The 19,794-nt window shown below is 36.7% G+C and overlaps 1 protein-coding gene across 1 annotated transcript in view; it reads right to left on the bottom strand.

The window, feature by feature from the left end:
• Ns1 (Nucleostemin 1) overlaps positions 1 to 19,794 on the bottom strand; it is a 231,282-nt gene that overhangs the window by 145,089 nt on the left and 66,399 nt on the right. The window contains exons 6-7 of the mRNA XM_090396775.1: positions 1,639 to 1,774; positions 1,426 to 1,529 (exon numbers count right to left, since the gene is read on the bottom strand). Coding sequence (XP_090252901.1) covers positions 1,426 to 1,529; positions 1,639 to 1,774 — 240 coding nt within the window. The remainder of the gene's footprint in view (positions 1 to 1,425; positions 1,530 to 1,638; positions 1,775 to 19,794) is intronic.

Here is a 19,794-nt window from a genome sequence, read left to right on the forward strand (position 1 = left end):
CAAATCTCTATCCACCATCACACCCAGTTCCCTAGCCTCATCAATATCCTGTAAACTGGAACCATTAATATGATACAACGTGTTAATCTTTTCATCCCATAATGCATTACCATACATTTTGCAACATTGAATTGACAACCATTGTCCTTTGCATACAAAGCCAACTTATTTAAATCATCTTGTAAGATATCTGCATCACTTTTAGCAACTACTTCGCTCCCTAGTTTTGCATTATTGGCAAACAACTGAACGTTTCCTTTCAAATCTTCTGCTATATCATATATCTGTCTATCAGCCACCCCCATATCCATTCCCATTTGTTCCAGCTTATGTAATAGTTTTCTGTGTGATATTCTGTCAAATACCTTTGCAAAGTCCAGCAGCATCATGGTGTAACCATTTCCTTTATCCAATTCTGCTATCATCTTATAAAATGTGAATAAATTACTGAGGCATTACTGAATAAGTCAAATACCTTTCACTTATTCAGTCAAATACCTTTTACCATGCTGCTGCCCCCCTACAAAGTATCATATTCGTATACACCCATTTCCTGAATTTTATTTTAACCAACTTTTCCATTACTTTAACCACCGCTCCAGAGATATTGATTGGTCTGTAACTTGGAGCCACCTTTATGTAATGGAACTATCTTACTCTCCTTCCACTATGCAAGTGGAAGGAGAGTAAGAGCTGAGACTTAAATTAGATTGTAATGAACAGCAACTGTAATATGCTTGAAAATGACAACCACCCTGGCACATTTTTGAAGAACCAAATTAATTTAAGAATTATAATTCGAAGTAATTTCTAAAATAAATGTTTACATATAACTCATTAAACTTAAATGAAATTGTATGGATCACAATTCTGAAAAACAATAATCCAAAAGGAAATGAAGAACAAAGCTCAAAGTTCATCATCCTAGAATTTACTTCTTACTTTGTTAGATAAATGGTCTACCACAAGAAAGAAACTTGGCTGCGCATAAAACTCATTACATGCCAGAACAGTTAATGAACATACATACACTTTGTCTGTTAATGCTAGCAAGCTTTTCTGCTTTGCAAGATATATATAAACGATGTTACCAGGAAGAAAAACTACCATCTCAGCAAGAGACCAGCTAACTCACTTTCAGCTGAAAGATGAAAATGAGATGAAAGATAAAATAAAAATCAAATTAGTATTTCCCAAAGACCAAATGTTGTGATTCATCCCCATGACAATGGGGGGAGAGACAGATCTATGCTATAGCATTCAAATGTGACTTCCAAAAAACTAAGCAGTGTACTAGTACTGCAAAGACTTGGAATTTTATCCTGAAATGTGTAGATGCCACATTTCAAAAGGCAAGAAGTCATTTTTACATAATTACAAAGACAAATACCCAAACATTTTTGTACACATCATTTAAAAACATACCAAGTGAATCCTTTGGTTCTGAGTTGAAGCTTTAAATGCTAGAGTTGGAAACTCATTGCGAAGATATTTAAGCCATTTCAACAAGTTTTCCCGTGGCACCAAATCTACATAGAAATAATTTAATATATTAGATATGTATAAATCAACATCTTAACTAAACCAGTAATATATTTAAAATTATATCAGCAAAATTTAATGAAATATCACACTTACCAATTTTATTAATTACAAGCACAAGATGCTTGCTGCCACCAGAATTTAAAACTATCTTTTCTACCTGAGGACATCGTGTACCTAAGGGATCACGAGCATCAATAACCTCTAGCACCACATCTGCTGCTTCTACAACCTACAAAGGATTGCATCATTAACATTTTATTATTTTTATGGCTATTTTGCCTGCCTTTGTTTAGGAGTACCCCTTTTTTAATGTCATTGGCTTTTTACTCAAGAATTATTAGGGCATTGTAGATGTATTTTAGAGACAAATATATGTAGCCTAGTAAAGAAAATTCGCACATACCTTTTCTTGGATGTTGTTGCCTGTCTTCTTTCAGTGTGCATGTGTGCATACTTCTGCTGTTTTGGTGTTGAAAGGGGGGGGGGGGGGCTTGGGCAATGTGGGAGAATTCATTTGAAAAAAACTTGGCTTTTTAATATAATATATACATATATTATTTTTAAGGGTGGGCAGAGTGCTTTTTTGTAGGGTGGGAAAAAGATGAAAAAGGGGATGAAAATAAAAACTGTTTTATTAAGGAAGGGTTTATGGGAAACATGTTATTCTTTTCAATAACAAGAAAAGAATAACATGTAAGAAAGTTTTAAAGCGAATAAAAGTTGAGCAGCTCTCAGATGTGAACTGTAGACTAAAATACACAAAGATTATTGAAGAAAAAATGAAAGAGTTTGAGAACAGGAACCAAACTTGAGAGATTCAGTGGCAAGCCTTGAAGAAAACCTTGATTGATTCAGCCAGAGAGGCATGTGGTGAGGTTGTCTGCAAGGATAGAAAAATCAGAACTCCATGGTGGACACAGGAAGTTAAAGAGGCAGTGAAGGAAAAGAAGAAAGCATATCAGAAGTTCCTGGCAAATAAGTCAGCTTGTGCTCTTAGAAAATACAGAGACAAATGTCAGAAAGCTAAACACTGTGTAAAACTAGCAAAAAAAAAAGTAATGGAAGGACTTTGGCAACAACTTAGAAAATAAATATCAAGAAGGTGGCAAAATATTTTGGAGGTTATTGAAGAAGCTTAGAAATGGAAGAAAGAGTACTGTAAAAGGAGTTAGAGATGATAAATGTGACATGAAAATGGGAGAAAAAGATATCTTTGAAGTATAGAGTAATTACTTCGAAAAATTGCTAAATGAAACAAGCAGTGATAGCGCAGTGGTAAAAAACACTCAACAGGCATAATCAGAAATACACATCCATACTTGAAGTAGAAAAAGCCATCAAAGGCTGCTTTAAATGTGGAAAGGCAGCAGGCGTAGATGATATTCGACCAGAAATGCTGAAGTATGGTGGTATAAAAGTCTTGCAGTGGCTGCACTGCATAGTTCAGAAGGCCTGGACAGAGGGACAAATTCCCGATGATTGGAGTAGAGCTCTCATAGTACCCATATATAAAAAGGGAAATAAAACTGCATGTGAGAATTACAGAGGTATTTCCCTACTGAGTGTTCCTGATAAGATATATGCAAGTATACTTGAGAAACGGTTCAGAAGAATTGTAGAAGAAAAGCTTGGTGAAGAACAAGCTAGATTCCGGCCAAATAGAGGCTGTCAGGATCAGATCTTCACTTTACGACAAATATTGGAGAAATCATGGGAATATAACAAAGATTTCTAATTGAGTTTTGTAGATCTGGAAAAGGCATATGATAAGGTGCCAAGAGAGAAGCTATTCAATATGCTACAGTTATATGGTGTCAATGGAGCATTATATCAAGCAATACTTAGTCTTCATTTGAGTTGTAAGTCAGCAGTTAGAATTCAAGGAAGTACAGGAAGATGGTTTAATGTTAAATCTGGTGTGAGACAAGGATGTACATTATCCCTTCTGTTATTCATTATCTATATGGATCACATTATGAAGGAAAGTGGTATTAAACATGATATCAAAATTGGAGATGTTAATGTCAGCTCTTTGCTTTATGCGGACGATGTTATACTTATCAATAAATTCACTACAAGTCTGCAAGATTCGTTGACTAAATTGAATAACTGTTGTAATAGATATGGAATGAAGGTCAGTAATAAAAAGACAAAGACAACGAAAATAGTCAGAATCGTTGAAAATGTTAACTGCATTGTGAATGGAGAACCTGTGGAACAAGTAAAACATTTCACCTACTTAGGCACGATTTTTAGTGAAGATGGTAAATTAAATATGGAAATAGACAACAGTATCAATAAAGCTGGTATAGTAGGAAGTCAAATGAATAAATTCATATGGAATAAGAGAGAAATTAGTCAGAACACTAAATTAGCTGTATACAAGACAGTGTTCAAACCAGTTTTAACTTATGGATCTGAGAGCTGGGACAGAAGTAAAACACTTGACCAAAGACTAGAGACCGTAGAAATGAGAGTCCTGAGAAAGACTAGAGGCGTGAACAGATGGCATCAATGGCAATATCATATTAAAAATGAGGATATTAGTAAAGAACTTGACGTTGTCAGCATCCAGGAATACGTTAGCAGAGCTAATCTCAGGTGGTATGGGCATTTAAACAGAATGGGTGGGGAAGCAAAACAAGTGTTCTCTGACAGGGTGGCAGGAAAACGACTCAGAGGAAGACCAAGATATAGGTGGTTTGATAGGGTACAAAGTGCCTTAGACGACAGAAATATAAGATCTGATAATATTGGAGTCTTGACAAGTAACAGACTGATCTGGAGGAAAATTGTAAATAGGAAGTTAGCAATGATGTAAATTTTTCATGCAGTACTATCATATCCTGTACCCCCCCCTTGAAGGTACATGGCAGGAATTTGATGATAATAATGATGTTTATGGGAAAAGGAGGCATGGAGATTGTTGACGGGGTGCGAGCCATTTTGACCATGTGGGTCGCTCTGAACTCATGGAGGAAGTGGATGCTATGCCGTGTCAGCTTGGTGTTTGGGCCTTTGAAGTGTTTGTGTTATCGCCTATTGGTCGAAGTTGTGACCTAATTTTTATGTCGTGGAGCTTCTAAAACTCAGAGATTATGTAGGGTCGGTGGACGTTGATTGAGTTCTCGTCACATTTTATGACTATCGTTTCCGATATTCTAAGCATTGTTTCGCTCTGCAAAAGCTATGCAATCACTCATACTGTGTTTAGAATCACAGTATGAGTGATTCTATGTGTGATAGGAATAATTCCGCTAATTGTCCTCTGATGTTTTGGCCCATAGGATTGCGCCTGAAGTATCTTCAGGACTGAGGCAACTCATGGTAAAGGTGGAACCAAGCTCTTACAACTACTTGTCTTAGTATCCTCCATAATGCAAAGCACATCTCCTTGCAGACATATATAATACTATGCATTAACCCTTTTACTGCTACGGTCGAGTTAACTTGAGCGCGGAAAAAATGGTGACCTTGCTGCGATTGAGTTAACTCGATTTGAACGGTTGTCGCTTCTTCCGTATTCAGACAATTTTTTCAGTATGGAAAGAATCGTCATAAGATATTCAAACTTCGTGGGTGGGTTCCTCCATCTGTTGCCAACCAATTGAAGTTTATTTGACTTGGGTTTCTATCCTTGAATGACATCTAAAGAGAAAAATTTGAAGTGGTGCAACTAATCATATTAAGTGCCTCCGTGCAATTGGAAGAACGATGGTACATTGCGCCCTTCGAGTGGAAAAGGCCTAAGTTCGATTCTCATCGTGATGGGTGGAATCTTTATATATGGACTTTTTCAAATGAAGGTGAGTTAGCCGATCTCATAGGGACGAAGCAGGGTTTTTCAGCCCACATACAGACAAATCGACCCTTCAGAACACATGCAATTTACAGACAAAAAATACTAGTTGTGGTGGAGGGCAGTAGATGGCGTAATGTGGATGATTGGTAGTAGAGGTTTGGGTGGAGACTGGGAGATGTACAGTAGGTGTCCTCCCGCGATGAGTCTTCGGACTCCTTGGAGGTGTCACGAATAATAATAATTAACATGATGCATAAACCACGTGACTGTAGGGATCATCATAAGATAACGCGGATATTTACTAGTACACGCCATATTGTGACAACCTGATGAATTGTTAACAACAAATGGGTCAGGAGAATTGTATGAGTTAAGTGAATTGTGTACTTCTGATGAAGAAGATCCTGGTGATTCTACATAAATTAATGCGTGTAATTTGTATAATCAAGTGGACACTTGATTATGCAAATGACTTCAAGGGCTCACTTTAGTGAGTACGGGCATGGCAAACCCGAGGTACCAGATGCTGGACCATGCCTTATTTCATGTAATATATATCTGTTATATTATTCTGTAGACTGGTCCCTCCCCTTCTTTCTTTCTTTCTTTATTTCTTTCTATTCTCCTTGCTCCTTCCCCCTGATGCTATTAGAGTATTCGAGGGCTAGGGGTGAATCTTTCCTATCTTGCTGTCATTCCATCTTATGCAGCCACAGAAGGAGGCAAGCTAGCCTCAATAGGTGCCAGTCCTAAACCAGGATAAATGGCGAGGGTTGATGTCAGGAAGGGCATCCGGTTGTAAAACTTCACTGCCAGCTCTAGCTATGATTATGAGTCGAAGAGAAAATGATATAAGGGCTAGGGCTTACCCCTTAAGCGAAGTGCAGCCACATCGCCCTACAGCTGCACGAAGTGGACGAGGGCTACCTCATCAAGGGCGGGTGCGGTTAAAGAAGCGAGTCCAGCAGGTGAAGAGGATGTTGCAAGTGCGAACACTGAATGTTGGAAGCATTACTGGAAGGAGAAGAGAGGTCGCAGACATGATAAGGAAGAGGAAGTCAAATATTTTGTGTGTGCAGGAGACAAGGTGAAAGGGGGGGGAAGGCAAAGGAACTGGGAGATGGATATAAATTGTTCTATTTTGGAGCGAATAACGAGGGAAGAAATGGTGTAGGAATTGTGGTGTGTGGCAGAATGAAGGGCGAGGTACTGAAAGTGGGTAGAAGGAACGACAGGATCATGCAAATGAAATTGGGTCTTCTGGAAAAGAGCAGGTGGTCGTATTATGTGCAAATGCCCCACAAGTTGGCTGTACAGCAGAGGAGAAAGATGAGTTCTGGAATGTGTTGAATGAAGAAATGAGAAAACTGGAAGAAAACGAGATGGTGATTGTCGGACGAGACTTGAACGGACACATAGGGAGACAGAACGGAGACCATGAAAGGGTGCATGGTGGCCAGGGAGTGGGAATGATGAACCAGGAAGGAGAGAGGGTTGTGGACTTTGCAGTAGTGTCGTTTGATCTGGCAATTGTGAACTCGTTTTTCTACAAGAAGAAAGAACATCTGATAACATTTAAGAGTGGTAACAACAGTTCACAAATTGACTACATTTTGACTAGAAGAAAACATCTTAAGGTTGTGACAAATTGTAAAGTAATTCCAACAGATCAAGTGACACAGCAACACCGACTGCTGTGCACAGACTTTAAAATAAGATTGAAGATAAGAACCTCTGGAAGCCATGGGATGAAGACAATTAAGTGGTTTCGCTTAAAAGAAGAGAGTGTAAGGAATCATTTTAGGGAGAGGGTGTTAGAGAGGATTTCGGATGGACTGGAAAGTGTACAAGATGGGTGGAAACATAATTCAAAAAAGTAATCCTGAGCTGTGCAATCAAGGTTCTTGGTGAGACATTTGGAAAGATTAGAGAGCAGAAGGAGGGTTGGTGGTGGAATAATAATGTACAAGTGGCAGTGACAGCTAAGAGGAAGGCAAAGCAGAAGTGGGATGAGTCAAGAGTGGAAGAGGACAGAGAGGTGTACAGAGAGAGAAAGCAAGAAGCCAAGAGAGTTGTGGCACAGGCGAAGGCCATGGCATATTAAGATCTGTATGATCAATTAGAAACAAAAGGAAGGACAGAGAAAAAATTTACCAACTAGCAAAATGTAGAAATAAAGCAGCAAAGGATATCTTACATGTGAGGCAGATCAAAGATGCTGAAGGAAGAGTATTATGCAGGGATGTGGACATAAGAAACAGATGGAGAATATACTTCGAGGGCTTTTGAATGAGGAAAATGCAAGGACTCACAAAGAAGATGGGCAGCCTTCTGAGGGGGATGGTGCAGAATGTCAGTAGAGTGGAAATGACGGAGGCCATGAAGAATGGAAAATCGGTGGGTCCTGACAGGATTCCAGTGGAAGCATGGAAGGCACTGGAGGAAGAGGGATTTGACCTGCTTTGGGACCTGTTCGTGAAAGTTTGCCAACAGGAAAATATACCCGAGGAATGGAGGAAGAGTACTCGTCCCCATCTACAAGGGTAAAGCGGATGCACAAGACTAAGAATTACAGAGGAATAAAGCTGATGTCCCACACAATGAAAATCCTAGAAAGGGTTCTTGATGGAAGATTGAGGTGGAGATTGCAAAGGAACAATTTGCCTTCATGCCTGGTAGATCAACAACAGATGATATCTTTGGGTTATGACAGATGATGGAAAAGTATCGAGAGAAACAAAGGGAGCTACATTTAGAGTGCCAAGGCAAGAATTCTTGAGGTGTCTGAGGGAGAAGAAGGTTCCGGAGAAATATGTAAGGCTGGTGCAGGAAATGTACAGAAATGTGAAGACAAGTGTTTGGACCTGTCTGGGACAGACAGAAAGTTTTCAAGTAACAGTTGGCTAGCATCAAGGGTCAGCATTAAGTCCGTTTCTGTTTACTATTGTGATGGAGGAGGTGAGAGAAGATGCACCTTGGACAATGTTGTATGCAGATGACATCTTGCTGTGTGTAGATTCAAGAGAAGAAGCGAGAACTAAACTGGAAAGATGGAGAAAAGTACTGGAAGAGAGAGTATGTGTGTTGCACAGTATGCAGCAGACAGGAGACAGATCTGGAGCTGGAAGGAAATGTCATCAAGAAGGTGAGGGACTTTAGATAGTTAGGTTCAACAGTGGAAGAAGATGGAGGAGCTGAGAAGGAAGTGGGATGCAGGATACAAGCGGGTTGGAGGAACTGGAGGGAGATGGCTGGTGTGTTATGTGATAAGAGGGTGGTGCCGATCAATTTGAAAGGCAAAATCTATAGGACAGTAGTGAGGCCAGCTATGATGTATGCTATAGAGACTGTGGCCCTGAGGAAAAATAACATCAGCAGGAAGGAAGTAGCAGAAATGAGAATGCTTAGTTGGATGTGCGGTGTGACCAGAAAGGATCATCTGAGAAATGACTATGTGAGGGGGAACAGTGAAAGTTACGAACTTAGGAGTGAAGATACAGGGGGCAAGGCTGAGATGGTTTGGTCATGTGATGAGGAGGGAGGACGAATATGTGGGAAGAATAGTCATGCAGATGGATATGCAAAGAAGGAGGAAGCGTGGGCGGCCAAAGAAGAAATAGAGCGAGCTGGTAGAGGAGGACTTGAGGATGAAGAACTTGGATGTGGTGACAGCCCAAGAGAGGAGGATGTGGAGGAGACTCATCATCAACAGTGACCCCACTTAAGTGGGAGAAGCTGCAGAAGAAAAAGAAGTGGACACCCCTTGATTATGGAAATTTTATAAAACACTACTATTGCCATTTCTGTGCATGAACAAGGGTATATCAAGAATGTATGATGCTGTCTGGACTTCTTACTTCAGTAAGAATTTTAATTGATTTTTTTAATAAATTTTTTGCAAAATTAATTCAGCACATGGGACAATGTCAGTAGAATATAAAGTCAGCAGTTAAAGTGTCAAGGGAAGGCCTACCACCAGAGAAAGCTTTCTCTAAATCCAGAGTAATTTAATATTAAAGTGAGACACCACTTGGCAACTTGTATAGGTAAATATGACTTCTCCATTGCTTCCATCTTAGTATCACCACTTCTGGGTCTGGCTCCCACTGACAAGACTTCAATAAAGGTCAAAACCGGTCTGGGTAGTGGACCAGACCAGTTTCGACCAGCATTAAGGGAAGAACCCTTAATGCATATCATTATATATGTCTGCAAGAAGATGTGCTTTGCGTTATGGGAGATACTAGTTTACAGTATAAAATTACCATGTATAACTATTAGTGTTGAAGTTACTTATACAGGAAAAAGGTTAGCCATAACATTAACAAAAGCTTAGGCACTGATCAGATCTAAAATTAAACACATGACTATGATAGAGTACATGCAAAATAACATCTGGCTTGTGAGATATCAGCCTAAACAGTGAGCCAGCGCAAATGTTTTCAAGCTCTGAAGACGTGTAAAAATAACTAAGCAAAAGTCATGAAAAAAATTTGGTAATAATCATCATCATCAAATTCCTGAAATGTACACTCGAGGGGTGTACAGGATATCATAGTACTACATGAAAAATTTACATAATTACTAACTCCCTATTTACAATTTTCCTCCAAATCAGTCTATTACTTGTCAAGATGCCAATATTATCATTATCAGATCTTATATTTCTATCGTCTAAGGCACATTGTACCGAATCAATCCACCTATATCTTGGTCTTCCTCTGGGTCGTTTCCTGCCAACCAGGCAGAGAACACTTGTTTTGCTAATCTTTCCTCGCCCATTCTGTTTAAGTGACCATACCACCTGAGATTAGCTCTACTAATGCATTCCTGGATGCTGACAATGTCAAGTTCTTTCCTAGTATCCTCGTTTTTAATATAATATTGCCATTGATGCCATCTGTTCACGCCTCTGATCTTTCTCAGGACTCTCATATCTGTGGTCTCTAGTCTTTGGTCAAGTGTTTTACTTCTGAACCAGCTCTCAGATCCATAAGTTAAAACTGGTTGGAACACTGTCTTGTATACAGCTAATTTAGTGTTCCGACTAATTTCTCTCTTATTCCATATGAATTTATTCAATTGACTTCCTATCATACTAGATTTGTTGATTCTGTTGTCTATTTCCATATTTAATTTACTGTCTTCACTAAAAATCGTGCCTAAATAGCTGAAATGTTTTACTTGTTCCACAGGTTCCCCGTTCACAACACAGTTGACATTTTCAACAATTCTACCTATTTTAATTGTCTTTGTCTTTTTAATGCTGACCTTCATACCATATCTATTACAACAGTTATTCAATTTAGTCAGGGAGTCTTGCAAACTTATAGTGGATTTATTCAGAAGTATAACATCGTCTGCATAAAGCAAAGAGCTGATATTAACATCTCCAATCCTGATATCATGTTTAATACCACTTTCCTTCATAATGTGATCCATATAGATAATGAATAACAGAGGGGATAATGTACATCCTTGTCTCACACCAGATTTAACATTAAACCATCTTCCTTCAATTCTAACAACTCAAATACAGACTAAGTATTGCTTGATATAATGTCCCATTGACACCATATAACTGTAGTGTATGGAATAGCTTCTCTCTTGGCACCTTGTCATATGCCTTTTCCAGATCGACAATATTTAAATACAAATCTTTGTTATATTCCCATGCTTTCTCGACTATTTGTCGTAAAGTGAAGATCTGTTCCTGACAACCTCTATTTGGCCTGAATCCAGCTTGTTCACCAAGCTTTTCTTCCACAATTCTTCTCAACCGTTTCTCAAGTATACTTGCATAGATCTTGCCAGGAACACTCAGTAGGGAAATACCTCTGTAATTCTCACATTCAGTTTTATTTCCCTTTTTATATATGGGCACTATTAGAGCTCTGCTCCAATCATCGGGAATTTGTCCCTCTGTCCAGGCCTTCTAAACTATGCAGTGCAACCACTATAAGACTTTTATACCACCATACTTCAGGATTTCAGGTCAAATATCATCTACTCCTGCTGCCTTTCCACATTTCAAGTCTTTCATGGCTTTTTCTACTTCAAGTATGGATATGTATTCCTGACTGGATGCCTGTTGAGTGTTTTTTGCCATTGTGCTATCAATGCTTGTTTTATTTAGCAATTTTTTGAAGTAATTATTCCATACTTCAAGGATATCTTTTTCTCCTCTTTACATGTAAACTTTATCATCTCTAACTCCTTTTACAGCACTCTTTCCTCCATTTCCAAGCTTCTTCAACAACCTCCAGAATATCTTACCACCTTCTTGATATTTATTTTCTATGTTCTTGCCAAAGTCCTCCCATGACTTTGTTTAGCTAGTTTTACACAGTGTTTCGCTTTCTTACATTTGTCTCTGTATTCTCTAAGAGCAATAGCTGACTTATTTGCTAGGAACTTTTGATATGATTTCTTCTTTTCCTTCACTGCCTCTTTAACTTCCTGTGTCCACCATGGAGTACTGATTTTTCTATCCTTGCAGACAACCTCACCACATGCCTCTCTGATTGAAGCAATCATGGTTTTCTTCAAGGCTTGCCACTGAATCACCAAGGTTTGGTTCCTGTTCTCAAACTCTTTCATTTTTTCTTCAATAATCTTTCTATATGTTAGTCTACAGTTCACATCTGAGAGCTGCTCAACTTTTATTCGCTTTAAAACTTTCTTACATGTTATTCTTTTCAATATGAAATTCAATTTTATCCTGCTCAAGACTAAATAGTGATCGCTTCCAATTTCAAATCCTCTGTACACTCTGGTGTCCTGCACAAGGGAGAAAACATCACTATCAACAATAACATAGTCAATGAGACTTTTCTTATTCCTTGCCTCTTCTCTCCATGTGAATTTGTCCACATTTTTATGTTGGAACATGGTGTTAGTAATAACCAGTCCATGTCCTGAGCAGAAATCCAACAGGTATTTGCCATTATTATTAGCTTTGCTCTTTTCTCAAAATTTTCCCAAAATATTTTTGTATGTCTGACAATCATTTCCTACTCTGCTATTCAGATCCCCAACAAGGACCAACTTTTCTTTTTTCATTGTGAGAAGAGAAATTCTGTATCAGGAAGATAGCAAACATGTTTGAGGAAATTCAAACAATTTATAAATGGAGGAAAGAGATAATGTAAAAGCAATCAAAGATGATAAAGGTGGCAATGAAAACTGAAAATGATTATTTTGAATGAATGTATTAATCACTACTTTGAGAGACCAAATGCAATCAGGAGATCACATGAATTATATCGCCATTACAAACCTGAAATGTGGAAAGGAAGAAATAGAGGATATGCAATCAGAAAGGTCAGGGTCAGCAGTCTAAATGACTAGCTCTCATAGAATCTATTTATGGAAAGGAAAACAGAATGTCAGAATTACAGAGGAACTCCCTAATTGAGTGTTTTACATAAGATCAATGCAAGTATACTGGGAAAAGCGTAAGAAAAACTGGAAAAGAACTACAGGGAAGAAAAACTGAGGTTCACTGCAAACTGGATGTCAGGATCAGATTTTCACTTTAACACAAATAGTTGAGAAATCATGGGAATATAACAAGGATCTGTATTTAAATTTTGTCTGGAAAAGGCATATGACAAAAGCTGTTCAAAATTCTACATTTATGTAGTATATATTATACTGGCAATATACAGTCTATATTTAAACTGTAAGGACTGAGAGTGTTACAGAAAGATAGTTTGATGTAAAATTTGGCATAAGATGTTGCCATTATTCATCCTCTATATGGAAAAAAGAAGCATTGAACTTGATATAAATATTTAAGATATTCAACTCAGCTCTTTAGTTTATGCAAATAATGTTATACTCCCATATAAAAGTATAAGCCTTCAGGACTTTCTAACTAAATGGAATAACAAATTGGGAATGTACCTGCATTCCAATGGAAAATCTATAGAATAAGTAAAATATTTCCATTATTGAGGAACTGTTTTAATGAAGATGATAAATTGAATATGGAAAGAGAAACAAAAACGTAATATAGTAGAGAGCTAAATGGATATATAGAATGGAGAAAAATTATTACCTTTGCATTAAAGTAGCAGAAAAGAAAGTGTTCAAACCAATTTTAACTTATGGATCTGAGAGTTGGGTTAGAAATGAAACAGCTGTTCAACCAGGCATGAGAGTTCTGAGACTTGAGTGAACAGATGGCATGAATGATATCATTTTAAAAATGAAGATATAAGAAACGAACATGATATTGTTAGCATTCAAGAATGAATGAACAGAGCTTATCATCTAAGTTGGTATGATCAATTAAACAGAATAGGGAAATATTAGCAAAATGTCTGATGATATGTAAAAGACTCAGAGGAAGACTAAGATCTAGATGACTTAATGCAGGTTACAAGTGCATTAGAAGACCAGCAAGATCTACTAATATCAGTCTGACAAACAACAGATTACTGTTGATGGGAAGTTATTAATGATGTAAACCTAAGTATTTAGTACTATCATAGTATCTTGTACACTCAACTGATGGTACACATTACGAATTTGATGATGATGAGGTGGACAAAGCCATTAAGAGAGGATCATACTGTTTTCCTGAATTACTGAATGATTTTCTTTAAATTTTGTGAGAAGCATTTTTTTTTTTTTTCAGACAAGTAACAAGGCTAGTTCTGTGATTATGAAAGTTTTTTTTTTTTTTGCAAAGAAAACAAGTATGAGATACATAATTAGATTTGAATGAACCCCATCACCTATAGACATCCAAACCTCACCTACTCTTTTAACTGAATCCCCAAATTACTGCCACAACAACTATAGTCCATCTGTCTAAACTACACTCCATGATCCTTTCAACACAACAATAGCACCCGTGTTTCTGTGCAGTCAGGTTTGATATTCCATGCCAGAGGTTGCCCAATCTTGAATGTCCTCTTTTCGACCTTCTGTGACTTAAGATATCTTTGCCTGATTATATATCATGCATCTGTCTTTATCACTTCTCTAATTCTAAAAATCATTCTGACTTCCTTGACTCTCATCCATGAACCTTGATTTCCTGCCATTGAAATACTCAAGAATGAATCATCATCCTGTGCAATTTAAATGTAAACAACTCCAACCTGTTTCCTTTTTTTAACAATTCTAATGACGTAGTGAAGCATTTGCTATCAGCAATGACTAAAAGCAAACTGTTATTTCAGCTACCAAGTAGTATACCTGACAATTTTCTCCAATCATGCAACACTATGGATCTTTTCTTATCATAGTGTTAACAACATATACATATCTTCTTATACCTAAATTTATAGATTTTGTCAGTATTTGAAAGAGCCATTATCAATTATAAGAGGTTATGGAATTCCTGATAAAGGTGAGAAAATAATAATAACAAAAGAAATGTACAAAGAACATAAAAGCTGTGCTAATGCACTAATTTGAGATAAGGACTAGTGTTATTACTTTGTAACCATCATTCATCATTCTTTAAGAATTTTATACTTGGGATCTAATGTTGACAATGAAAAGAGAAATAACACGATTAACAAAAGCAAATACTTTTCAGAAGCCTAAATAAAATAAAAAATAAAGATATTTGGATGATTTCCATACAAAAGATGGAAAGGTAAGGGAGTCTGTTCCATAAAACAGAAGCTGATGAAATAAAAAGGATGAAAAAGTTGATTTTCAATAAATTTGTACCTGAATTATGTATGGGTGTTGACTGCATTTGTTCATGATTACAGGAAGCAGAGGAATGGTGATGGCCAGTTAGTTTAGTGGTGAAGTATCCAAAGAAATGTCTATATAAATGCAGAACAGTCAGTGAGGCGAGCATCTATTAAGCAGAGACAACCCTCTTCTGGATATAATCAAGCATTCCAAAGGAAGTGTGGGCCTTAGAACAATATTCTAAAGCTAGGTGGATTTCAGATTTATGAAATGAGCGATAGGAGTTGAAGTAATGTTTAGAATGAAAATCAAGTTTGTTGAAAGATGAAGCTATGAATGCGTTGTGCTTGTGCCATGGGTTAGATGTGAAAGTCAACCCAAGAAGAGAAACTGATCTTAGCTGGCAAATGGGATATTACAAAACTGACAGAAATAATCAATTCAAGAAATAAGACAGGGTTATTTTGGGAACATTCAAATAACTAGATTATCTTTACTCCTTTTGAAAACACCATTGGTGTTTAATGAATGAAGAAGAAGAAGAAGAATGAAGTGGTGTGCTGTCTCATCAGCAAAACTATGAAAAGGATTTTGAAGTTAGTGAGAGAAAGTCATTGATATATAGGAGAAAGAGTGTGAGCAAAAGCACAGAGCTCTAGGTACTTCAGCACTGATGAGTGGAAGTTGGCAATTTAATCACAAATGGAGGAAGCAATAAGATGGTAGGTTGGTAAGAAAGCCATGAAAATATCAAATGCAATTATGGGAATTTCTCCAAATTTTTTCATGGCTTGTATCCAAAGGTAGGTAAGGTTGAGATAAAAGTAATGGAACAATAGTTTAATGGCTGACTTTTATCTCTTTTTTTTTTAGAAATAGGCAGGATAATAGCTTAGTTCCATGCTGTTGGATAGATGCAGGATGAATGACAGATTGTACAGGTGTTAATCCAGGATTCACAACTGAATGGATACTATTTGAATTTGGAGACTTATTAGTATCAAGACTACTGGCTATTTTTCTGATGTCCTTTATGGTGAAAGCTACAGAGGAGACATGCTGTGGGCAGCTTGTGTAAGTGGGAAGAGATTTCCTTTGGCCATCTAGACCAACGCTTCCCAAACTGTGGGCCGCAGCCCCCTTGGGGGCCGTTTGTTTTGTTGAGGGAGGCCATGAAATAATGAGAACAATTTTAAAATGTTTTAAGATTAAGTGCACATCCACTGAGCTACACAGGCTAAAAATGTAATATTTGCATTTGATTTTTGCAATATTTGCTGTGTATGTTTTGTATTGAATATAATATTGATAATTACAATAAAGAATATTGATAAATACAATAAATATTATAATAATATATGTCTGTATTACAATTTTTTTTTTTTCGATGGGGGCAGTGAAATATTTTAATTTTTCCAAGGGGGCCTTTACATCCATAAGTTTGGGAAGCACTGATCTAGACGATAGCTGGAGGCAAAAACTGATGCCAGGAGATCTCCTTATTTTGTGGTGTCACCATGTAAGAAAGACTGCACACATGAAAAGACAGAACCTGCATCCAACAGCCTTCATTAACTTCAACGAGAATATGATTTTGTCATATTGGAATTTAATATTCCAATATGACAAAATATATGAACAGAAAGAAATTAAGAAATTTGAAACAGTGTTAATATTTTGCCATATACCATTTTTGAACAAGTACAATGAAAGCATTATACCGATTTTGAACACAGGATGGAATCATCCAAAAAAAGAAAAGGTAATGAAATATAACTGTGATTAAAAAATTTAACTTGGTCTGATATCATCAATTTCCTGATATATAACCCCGAAGGGATGTTCAGGTTCTATGACAGCACTACATGATTAAGATTACATTATTATTAATCTGATATGATATGTCTGATATGTATATACAAAATACTATTGATAATTCCTAATATTTCCTAATATTAGGAATTATCAATATTTCCTAATATTTCCTAATACTTACTGATATCTTCATTTATAATATGATTGTGCCATTGATGCCATCTGCTCAAGCCTCCAATTTTTGAACTCTCCTATCTATGGATCTCTATTCTTTGATCAAGTGCTTGATTTCTAATCCAACTCTCAGATCCATAACTTAAAACTGATTTCAAAACTGTCTTGTATACTGCTAGTTTAGTGGTTTGGCTAATTTCTCTCATACACTTTGCTTATTCTATTTGTCTATTTCCAAATTTAATTTGCCATCTCCACTAAAAACTGTACCTGAATACAAAATTATTTTACTTGTTCTATAGGTTCTCCACTGAAGAGTGCAGTTGAAGTTTTTGATTTTTCTGCCTATTTTCATAGATTTGGTTTCTTATTGCTGACTGTCATGCTGTTTATTATGTTGTTATTCAATTTAGTCATAGAATTCTGGAAACTTGCACTGGATGTGTTTAGAAGTATATCATCTCCACAAGGCAAGGAGCGAAGTGTGATATCTTGAATTCCAACATCGTGTTTAATGATGATGGAATTCGAGACATGTACTTTCATTCATAATGCAATCCACACAGATGATGAATATAACTGTAGTACCCTTTACAAACCATATTCTCACATTTCTTTGAAATCTAACTGCTGACTCACAACATAATAGACTATGCACTTCTTTGTATAATGTTCCATTGATCCCATATAATTGTAGCATGTGCCTTTTCTAGATCTACAAAACTCAAGTACAGATCTTTATTATATTCCCATGATTTTTCAATTTGTCATAAAGTGAAAATCTGATCTTGACAACTTTTATTTGGCATGAATCCCACTTGTTCTTCATCTTCCACAATTTTGATTAGCTTCTCAATTACTCTTGCATAAATCTTACTTGTAACACTTAATAGAGAAAATGAAATTCTCACATTCAACTTTATTCTCCTTTTTATAGATAGATATGAAAGCCACTCCCATTACCTGGGATTTGAAATTCTGACTAGGACTTTTGAATAATGCAATGCAGCCACTGCAAAACTTTTATGCCTCCAAATTTCAGCATTTTGGGTCAAATATTATTCCAGCTGCCTTTCCACATTTTAGTTTTGATAGCTTTTCTATTCCAAGTAATTATTTGTACTTCTGTTTGCATTCCTCTTGAATATTTTCTACAGCTGTTCTGTCACTGTTTGATTCATTTAAGTCTTTCAAAGCAATTACCCTAGACATCTAGAATATCCTTATCATCCATTTTCATGTTACCTTTATCATCTTTGACTGCTTTTACAGTACTCTTTCTTCTATTTCTAAGGTTTTTCAATAGTCTCAAAAACATTTTGCCTTCTTCCTGCTATTTATCTTCTACATTTGCCAGTCTTCTAGTAACTGTTGTTTGGCTACTTTTACACACAGCTTAACTCTCTTACATTTTTCTTTGTGTTCTTTTAGAGCATCTGTTAACTTATTTGCTAGCAACTTTTGGCATGCTTTCTTCTTTCCAGAACTGCTTCTTTAACTTCTTGTGTCCACCATGGTGTTTTATTTTTCTATCCTTGCTGACAACTTCACTACATGCTTTCCTTGCTGAATCAATCAATGTTTTCTTCAGAGCTTGCCACTAAGACTCCATGGTCTGTTTCTTGTTTTCAATCTGTTTCATTTTTTCTTCAAAAATGTTTGTATAATCGAATCTGGAGTTTGCAAGAGTTGCTCAACTTTAGTTCTTTTTAAAAGTTTCTTACATAGTGTTCTTTTTAATGATGTGATATTCATTTTTATACTACTTAGAACTAAGTGAAGGTCATTTCCAATTTCAAATACTCTTTACACTTTTGTATCCTGAACCAGCACTATCAACAATGACATAGTCAATGAGGCTTTCTCATTTTTTGTGTCTGTCTCCATGTAAATTTGTGCACATCTTTATGTTGGAACATGGCATTACTAATAAGGACCAGTCAGTATCCTGAGAAAAATTCCAACAGATACTATTATCAGTCTTGCACTTTTCTCCAAATTTTTCCAAAAATGTTCCTAATAAGCCTTCATTTTTTAAAAATGAAATCTGACCAAAGAGCTTACAGGAATACACTCATCGGCATGTACAAGTTGCCCTAGCCAGACCTTATAGGCAAAATGATTGCTAACCCAAGCATCCATATATTTGCCTCCTATTGGTCCATTTTGATAAGGTTTCACTGGCCTGACAGCTGTTTCAAACTGGTTGGTTTTTGTCAGAGACCAGGCAGAAACCTTAAAAGAGAGAGCAAAAACTCTCTTTCAATACTAAGAAACTTGAAACGTCAGAGAGGTGTATTTTTTTGTAAGCAAACTCTCAGTCGATATGTAAAGGTATTTACTAAAATAAAGAGCCAAATGGCTTCAGTTCGGCAATGCATTTATAAAAATTTATAAATTTTATAAATAATAATAAATTATAAGGTCCTAGCAGGAACTTATAGGTGGCAAAGATCAACTTTGAAATTATGCTGGATTTAATATCCGCTTGATTTTTATAAATTTTGCATTGCCGAACTGAACCTTTTGGCTCTTTATTTTAGTAAATACCTTTACACACCAACCAAGAGTTTGCTTAGGAAAAATACACCTCTCCAAAGTTTCAAGCTTCTTAGTATTGAAACAGTTTTTGTTCTCTTAAGCTTCGCTCTCTTCTTATGTGACACCTCCAAGGACTCATCGAGGGCACCTACTCTACAACTCTCCATCTCCACCACCAACTACAGCAAACTGCATCATCTACACCAATGCCGTCTACTGCCCCCACCACCACTAGTGTTTCACAATCACAAACA

The sequence above is a fragment of the Typopeltis vanoorti genome, chromosome 1 (genome assembly GCF_054136105.1).
Source record: "Typopeltis vanoorti isolate ZY-2024b chromosome 1, IOZ_Tvanoo_1.0, whole genome shotgun sequence".
Classification (NCBI taxonomy): domain Eukaryota; kingdom Metazoa; phylum Arthropoda; class Arachnida; order Uropygi; family Thelyphonidae; genus Typopeltis; species Typopeltis vanoorti.